We start from the raw sequence: 8,862 nt of genomic DNA on the forward strand, positions 1-8,862 counted from the left end.
AATAAATATTCCAGATTGAAATATGTCTTGGGTTATTTTCTATGCTAATATTTGTTGGACTACTTCTTTTGTAGATTAGTAGTAGCTTTGTAGGTATTATTTGCATATCCTGGTAGGTTTTGTAATGCTCTATCAACCTCTGTAAACTTAACCAAACTAAATTTGAGGACTAAGTTGAAAAAAATAAGTATTTTATGTTGAACAAGCATGATTCACATTTGTAAAAACAACTTAATGAATTAAGTTCACCCAGCATTGGTTTGTTATTTTAGCTAATCTTTTTTAATCCAAATTATTTGACACAAAATGTTCAGTCAACATGCTTCATGTTGTATCAACAAATTATTTTAATTGTAGTTAATTTATCACTTTACATAGATATGACTTAACTCTGTCAAAGCAACAAGATGACTTGACTAAGTCAAGTTGAGTCAATGAATAATTTTTTACAGTGTACCTTAGTGTCACTTTTGCTCTCACAACCTAACATTGAACTTCAGCGGTGTGGCCTATTGAACCCTAGTACGCTTCTCCCTACCGCAGAGGATGGGGAGCCACATTCTTGCAAAGCAACAATAGAAGAACAAACAAAACCAAGAGCAGATATTCTGCAAACTTTTATACCAGGATCAGAAGTTGTTTATGTAGATGGCTCAGCATCAAAAAATGATATGGGAAAAAATAAAGTTGGGTATGCTGTAGTTACATCTACTGAAGTGTTAGAAGCCAATGCACTCCCTTCTACTTGTTCAGCACAAACGGCTGAACTCTATGCTGTGATCAGGGCATGTGAACTGTTCAAGAACAAGTCACTTACTATCTACACTGATAGTCAATATGTGTTTGCAGCTGTCCATCACCATGCAAGAGTCTGGAAAAATAGAGGTTTTAGAACATCACAGGGCACATCTCTTACTCATACGAATTTGCTACTTAGATTATTAGACGTTGTGCATTTACCGACTCACTTTGCACTGTGCAAATGCAAAGCACACCAGACTGATGACTCTGCAGAAACCGCAGGAAATAGTTTTGCAGATAAAACCGCCAAAGAAGCGGCACTGAAACAACCTACCTTATTAGTGGCAGACATTCTTTTTATAGATAGCGATGTGCTATGTGATGCACAGATTCATGCTCCTAAAATAGAAGTACAAAGTTGGATCAAAAGAGGAGCAATACAACGAGAGAAAGTTTACTATATGAATGACAAGCCCATCCTACCAAAAAATTTATACAAAACAGCTGCTTTGGTGAGCCATGGAAATACTCATGTCTCAACAGGAGGGATGGTACATATCATACAACAATATTTCTATGCTATAAATTTTTCTGATTATGCAAAACAATTTTGTAGGACATGCTTAATTTGTTGTAAACACAATGCACAAGGAAACATCAGACCAAAACGTGGCCAGTTCCCCACAGCTAAGTATCCGTTTCAAGTTGTACATATGGATTTTATTGAATTATCTTGGTCACAAGGGAAGAAATACTGTCTAGTTATTATAGACACTTTTTCTAAGTGGGTAGAAATATACCCTGTAAAGCATTGTGATGCATTGACCGTTGCAAAATGTTTGGTAAGCCATTATTTCCCTACCTATGGCATACCTCATATTATAAGATCAGACAATGGGACTCATTTTGTAAATCAGACTATGTCCCTTTGCTCACAAGCATTAGGTTTTACGCTTAAGAATCATTGTGCGTATCACCCCCAGAGCGCAGGCTTAGTGGAAAGGACCAACGGCACTATTAAAACAAGGCTAAAAAAGACAATGGAAGAGACAAAAAGGCCGTGGCCAGAATGTTTGTCTCTAGTAAAATTATGGATGAGAATAACTCCCACTCCTGCAGGATTAACACCTTTTGAAATAGTGTATGGTAGACCATTTCCCCTAGCAACTGAAATGAATGACATAGAAAAAGCAGACCGAGAAAATACGCTGGCTGATTGGATGCGTAAACTACTAACATCACAACAAAAACATAGCCCCAGTAGTCTGCCAGTAAATTCTGTTTCTACTCAACAGGATAACTTGCAGCCGGGAGATTGGGTCCTGGTCAAGGTCCTGTTGCGGAAAGATTGGAGCACACCTCGGTGGGACGGACCTTATCAAGTCCTCCTTACAACACCAACAGCAGTAAAGATCGCAGAACGACCTTCCTGGATACACAAAAGTCACTGTAAACCCATCAAGCCCTTATCAGAGGCCTCAGCAACAGAGTAGCAGTGGAAGTCCGCTACAAAGGCACAGTAACCAATAGGGTGCTGTTGTCTCAACCCGGTGAAGAAAACAACTGAGCTGCACTCTATTAGGATGGCCCTGATAGGGTGGGGATGTGGTAAAGTGACTCTAGGGGTCATTCTTGTTGTAGGACTTGTATGGTTGTCCTGGCTCTCACCAGCTCCATTACAGCACCTACAGCGATGGACCCATGATGACTTCCATCTACGCCCGTTGCCCGCTGACCACTCACATCCATTTATGCAAGACTACTGGTACCGATATGTACATGATACTGTAACAGCGAAAAATGTGACAAATTGCTATGTTTGTTCAGTAATGCTCACTCATAGTGAAGGACCTACGGTGTATGGCAGAGCTATGAATATCTTCTGCAGGTATAGGATATCAAAGTAATGTTTCAGTTATATTTTCTTTTGTTTTTCATTTTATTTTTCTGTTGTTTTATTACTGTTATACCATGTTTGAAAATGTTTATTAATCAAGCTCTTAATGCTGCTTTTCGGACACGCAGTACAATGTTTCTCTCCCTTACCCAAACTATAGAGACAGAGCCTGTTTCCAGCGATGGCGATGAAGAAGACATATAATTCATAATGACGGCCGAGCCGAAAGCACCCGTGCAGGGCTCGGACCTGAAGAACCGGAATTAAATGTTTTCCAGGATAATGACAATGTGGTCTAAATGAAGGTTGTACCTAAAGTGCTTTTGCAACTTGTACAATGTTGATGCTTCTGATCATACTGTCATGATAAACAGGAGGGACTGTTAGGTTGAAGAAACAGTTGTTAATCATTTCTGTATGATCAGCAATGAGTGTAAATATATATGTATACGTTATTTCTTATCTTCTAGCCACATACTCTTAGCTATTGTACTCTAAGTAAGTGGTTAACAGCTGCCTACTTAGATAAGAATCTCACTTCCCTCTCTTGCGCCCCCCATTGACTATAAATAAAGAAGTCAAGGGGAACCACCCTTTGTAACACATTCTGCTGTAGTTTGCATTGCAGAGAGTGTGGGTACCCTTGCAAGTAAAACTGTAACCTGTGTGTGTCTCATAAATGTGGAGTTGGGGTGGAAACGCCGGGCGCTTTCCCCAACACAGGGAGACCCTCTGCTTCTCTCTGATTGGTTCCCGCTTTCTACAGGAGGTCCAGTGCAGCTGAATGGTGATGATGGTGCAAATCAGGTAAAACACACCAGTCCCAGCTTTCAGTACAGCATCCAGAACCTGCTCCCACCTGTGAGACATATAATACACCAGTGTGTCTGTCAGTCACACATATCACATTTAAACCTGAAGAACAAAACAGTGAATCTGTTCTGACTGAAGTAAAACCACCTTGATAATCGACAGCAGCACCGATCAGCTCAGTCCTACATACAGAGCCAGCTGGACCAAAGAGCTGAATAAGAGGGTGGATGTGAACAGTAAAGTCTTACATGCTTTATAGAAACACGGTACAGCCACATCTGTACTATTACACAGGACACATGTGAGGAACAGGAGACATTAACAAAGAGCATGAAAATAGCTAGAGATTATCACACAACATGTTACACTATTTTGTGAAAACAGGCCTGCAGTCATTCCCCAGCAGCACAGGGCAGAAGGCAAGGGCTCACCCTGGATGGGATGGGATCTCAAGTTTATTATTAAGAAAATGAAATAAAAAATATTTTTTTCCCTTAAAATTAAAATGACAGTTTCCCATTACTGTGTGATCAGGTAAATGCTGCTAGCTTGACCCCCACACTACTGTAAATGCTGCTGAATGCTTACCTCCGTTTTTCATTATCCCCTCCTTCTTCATCATGTGCTGAGAAAAGGAGAGCAGTGGAAACAGGAGAAAGGATAGTTAATAAAAAGCAGGGTTTGCACTGTCGCCTCACTCCTCTGGCACGTGTACTCAAGTCTTCGCTGGAGTTCCGTGTGTATGGAGTTTGCATGCTCCCCCTGTGTCATTGTGGGATTTCCTCCAGGGACTCTGATTTCCCCCCACAGTCCAAAAACATGCTGAGGCTAATTGGAGTTGTCAGATTGCCGGTAGATGTGCTTGTGCGAGGGAATGGAGTGTGAGCGTGTCCTGCAATGGGTTGGCACCCTGTCATGGGACGTTCCCTGCCTTGCGCCCATAGGGACCCTGAGTTAGACAAGCAGTTTCAGACAATGGATGGATACAGCACTGGAACAGATATTACAGAGTACAACTGTAACACTGGTCTACGCTGCAATGAAAAACCACCTACAGACATGTTAGTCAGTCTGCACACCATTAGTAACAATTCATCCTCACAAAGATGAAAAAATGCCTGAATTATGTTGCAAGCTACATGGATTTGTCTGGATTTGTATACATAACAAGTGACTGGCTGTATGTCTGTGGAAAATGTTGTGATTTTTGTCATATTACATACTGATCATAAACTAGAAGACACACATTCAATATTAAAGACACCAATTAGCCTGACTGTGCGTTTTTGGATTGTTGGAGGAAACCCACACAGCATGTGGAGAACATGCAAACTCCACACAGACAGAGCAGAAGCCAGATTCAAACCCCTGTCACTGTCTCCATCCACACCCGTCACCTCCTGTTTGTCCACTGACAGCCCTGGAGGACTTCAACACACAGGTAAAACACTCAAAGATTTCCACAGCAATGAAATGTTTATGAATATCAGCCCATTACAACATACATACTGTATGTAAATGTTTGGCCAACCCTTGACATTTTTTAACATATTGCTTATCATATTTAACCTCATGAAGTCGCCCGATTTAGCTGACACTGTTACTTCTTCCAAGTCTCGTTTATCATATTGAATTAAATTAAAATGCAGATTTTTAAAATATTAAAACATTTTTCCATCAGTGTTTGTGTTAAGGTCCTTCCTTTTTGACTCAGTGACATGTTACATACTGTGCATCTCATTGGCTACAGTCTGCAGTACAGACATCTTACCATCAGTGACTGACAGATTAACCTGATCAGAGAGGCTCCACTGATCTTCACACCACACCAGTACCGATCGGAATCCTCAGCTGTCAGATTGTTGATGGTCACAGTGAAGACTCGCTGGTCAGGATCATCTCTGACTCACACTTTACCCTCCTGTGGAGAGTCAGTGTGTACTATGGGAGTACATGACCTCACATTATACCCTCTGCACCAGTACGGGACTCCACTCCAACAACCGCTGCAAACACCGCGCCTCCCTGAGAGCCATCACCCATCAGCTCATCAGCCACTGCAACCAACTGCAAAGACCTCCCTCTTTCCTGCATCCAAGTAAACCAACTTCCTTTCCTTTCTAACAACCTAAACTGTCCTATTCACCTGCTATATTCCTTTAGGTTTATATTCCTACAAACTGCTTGCTTTGCAGAACAGTTTTTCCCTTTTTAGGTTAATCATTTTAAATCTGGTCACTGCATTTTCATGATTACATCGTTTGTGTCTTTTCCGTTATTTCATGTTTATTGTTTGTTAGGTATAATGTCTGTCTTATGTTAGTTGTAGGAATAAATGCATGTCTTTTTACACAACTTCAGCCTCCGTCATTGAGTGCTCACAATAGTCCCTGCCTCTGCGATCTGGCTACTACGCTCTGAAACCTCAAACTCGCCTGAAATATCGCGAGACTCTCTCTCATTGGCCGTGAGGGGAGCTTCGCTACCGATCGTTTACATTACCTGGTGACCCAGCTCGCTGGACGAGCCTACTAACCCAGGTTATTAAGCGATACGGGTTATTAATGAATCCTATTTAAGTCTCACATTAACAGACTCACTGGGATTCGCATTTGAGTTTGGAGGAGCCGACCATTCGGCATAACAATTGGTTACTAATCAGCATCAAATAATAATTAATTAAAAGTTAATTAATTTCAAAACATATTGGTGGAGATATTAAAATATACCTGAGCTAATAATTCCTACAGCTGTCAGATTGTTGATGGTCACAGTGAAGACTCGCTGGTCAGGATCATCTCTGACTCACACTTTACCCTCCAGTGGAGAGTCAGTGTGTACTATGGGAGTACATGACCTCACATTATACCCTCTGCACCAGTATTTCACATGAGTTTTATATCTGTCACCATAGGAACATGGGATTGTTACAGATCATCCTCTCTGTACACAGGCCCATTTCACTGTAGACACACTGTCAGCACCTGTGGGGAAAATAATTAACTGAATAAGGATTTTCCATCTCATGACATCTCTAAGTAATTATGCTTGGTTTGTGTAATACTTAGATTAGGTCATGTGTAATTAACAGAACAGTGATAATGTATAAAAGTCAAAGACCATCATTTTACTATAAGAACAAGGAAAACAAAACTAGTGTCTGATCTTGGGAAGGGCTTCAGCAGGATGTGGGATCGGGAATCTGAGCCTGGCAGTGTGTTCTAGGGTCTGAGAGGAAAACCAGGACCTTAAATCCCTAGTAAAAGGCCTAGATGAGGTGAATGAATGGGCTTGTCACTGTGTGGGATGGCCACACCCCTTCAGTACTATGGCCTTATTTGTAAACATATCCAGTCCTGTGATACAGGCCCTCTCATATTCCCTCTATACATGCTTCCTTTGGGCTCTATTTGTGAACGTTATTATGTAAAATATCATTGCTATGCTGGTGATACGCAGCTCTATCTGCCATTAAAACCTGGTGACTGCTGCTCTTTGGTGGCCCTTTCTAACTGTCTGGAGGATATTAAGAACAGGACAGCAATGACTTTCGTCCAGATTAATGAAAACAAGACAGAGGTAATGAGTTTTGGTCACTGTTCATGATCTCAGAGAACAATTAGGGCCTCATTCAGAAAACTTCCAGTCACATACTAAAAATCTTGGTGTCATCTTTGATTCATCACTGAGTTTGATAAACAAATAAATGCTGTTGTGAAGGGGTGTTTCTGTCAGCTGAGTTCAATAGCCTGGCTTAAACCACACCTTTCAGCCAAAGACCTGGAGAGTTACTCCTGCTTTTATCCTGATTGGGTTACTGCCGTTCTCTGTACCCAGGTTTACCAGAAGCATCTTTATTCTGACTACACCTTGTTCAAAACGGTGCTACCAGGCTCTCAACAAAAAATAGACACCAAATTTCCCCTGTGTTGGCTGCATTGCATTGGCTACCTGTTAAGTTTTGAGAATTTCTGAGAATACAGTTTAAAGATTTCTTATTTCTTTCTAAGGCGATACATGGCATAGGTCCCCAGTCCGTCTCGGAGCTAATTCAGCCTTACACCGCTTCTTATTAGATGCATCTCTGTACTGACCCTGCACACACAGGAACACATTTTATTTATCTATTTAATCTGACTATTCTGCTTTGCACATCATGTATTTAACATTTATAGTGATTTTATATTTATTACTAGATTATTGTATAACTTTTGCACTGTTTTTTGAACTTGGTTGTTGCTTAGTCTTGTTTTTCCATGGAGCACCATTATACCAAACAGAATTCCTTGTAGGGTCAACCTACTTGGCAATAAACCACAGTCTGATTCTGATTATTTTTTGTGTAACATTGTGTAACATTGGCCAATGTCTCTACTTTTACTATATATTTATATTATTTTGACCTACAGCACTTTGGCACAACATAGATTGTTTTTAAATGTTCTATAGAAATAAAAATAATTCAACTTGATATAGAAACGTATTTCAAGTCATCCATCTTGCCGAGATGGGGGTTGCGCTGTGACCCCTGGTGGACAAATTATGCAGCAACAGCACTCATATCATGGTTGAAAGTTGTGTCTTCAGTCTCTCTGTTTCTTTTTAGTTATCATTAATTGGCCATTATAAACCAAATGCTGATAGCGATTTATCACAGACTCCTGCATTAATGAATTAAAATATTCATGATGAATAAAGAAGATGAATTGGCGCTAATGTGTATTTTTACTGTGTTATTGATAAGATAAATATTACAGTACACGGATCGCTCTGGTGTCTCAGAAATTGTCTCCATTTTTTCATACCAATTTATCATTAGTACAGTAGTGCTTGCAGTTCACAAATGCTTTGGCCTACAAACAATTTGGTTCGCAAAAACAAAATTTGGTCAATGAACAAACTCGACCAGATTCCTTTTTTTATACTAGTGTAACACCGGCGGGGCGCATATCCCAGCATGCCCCGCGTACAATTGTAAATAGAAGGACCACGACAGGCACCCAACAAGCACCGAACCCAAATACACAGATGGGAAACACAATGTTGTCAGAAGCTGAACTGCGAAATGCAGATGCAGTGATAGATTTACACAAACTAAATACACGTTAGGAGCAGACAGGGTATACACACAAGACATGGGCAAAGTGTAAAGTGAGGTAGACCTTCAACAGCACGTCAGTCCATTGCAGGGCAATGGAAGCTGGAGAAATGCCATGTGAACAGCAGAAATGTGGTCATACAGGATGTGAGGGTGAGACTGTGCTGTATACAGAGGGTCTGACCGCACGGCTTTGTTTCAGTCTTTAGTATTGTGATGACATTGTGATAGCCCAGTGATAACTATACTGGATGGGTGGTACCCCTTCAAAGAGCAAGGGGAGATGGGATACCATTGTGGTATGCAAGCAGGT

General features: G+C 40.8%; 1 protein-coding gene across 1 annotated transcript; it reads left to right on the forward strand.

Annotated features, from left to right (window-relative positions):
• The first annotated feature begins 469 nt into the window (after nucleotides 1–469).
• On the forward strand, nucleotides 470–3,299 carry LOC125739741 (uncharacterized). The gene is made up of 2 exons (XM_049010180.1): nucleotides 470–2,506; nucleotides 2,799–3,299. Exon 1 carries the CDS (start codon nucleotides 672–674, stop codon nucleotides 2,232–2,234), a length of 1,563 nt encoding a protein of 520 aa, XP_048866137.1. The 5' UTR covers nucleotides 470–671; the 3' UTR covers nucleotides 2,235–2,506; nucleotides 2,799–3,299.
• Nucleotides 3,300–8,862: the final 5,563 nt, after the last annotated feature.

This window comes from Brienomyrus brachyistius, chromosome 4 (genome assembly GCF_023856365.1).
Source record: "Brienomyrus brachyistius isolate T26 chromosome 4, BBRACH_0.4, whole genome shotgun sequence".
NCBI lineage: Eukaryota > Metazoa > Chordata > Actinopteri > Osteoglossiformes > Mormyridae > Brienomyrus > Brienomyrus brachyistius.

Coding starts and splice junctions, on each gene's coding strand:
- LOC125739741 (XM_049010180.1), top strand. CDS start 672: ATGGGAAAAAATAAAGTTGGGTATGCTGTAGTTACATCTACTGAAGTG.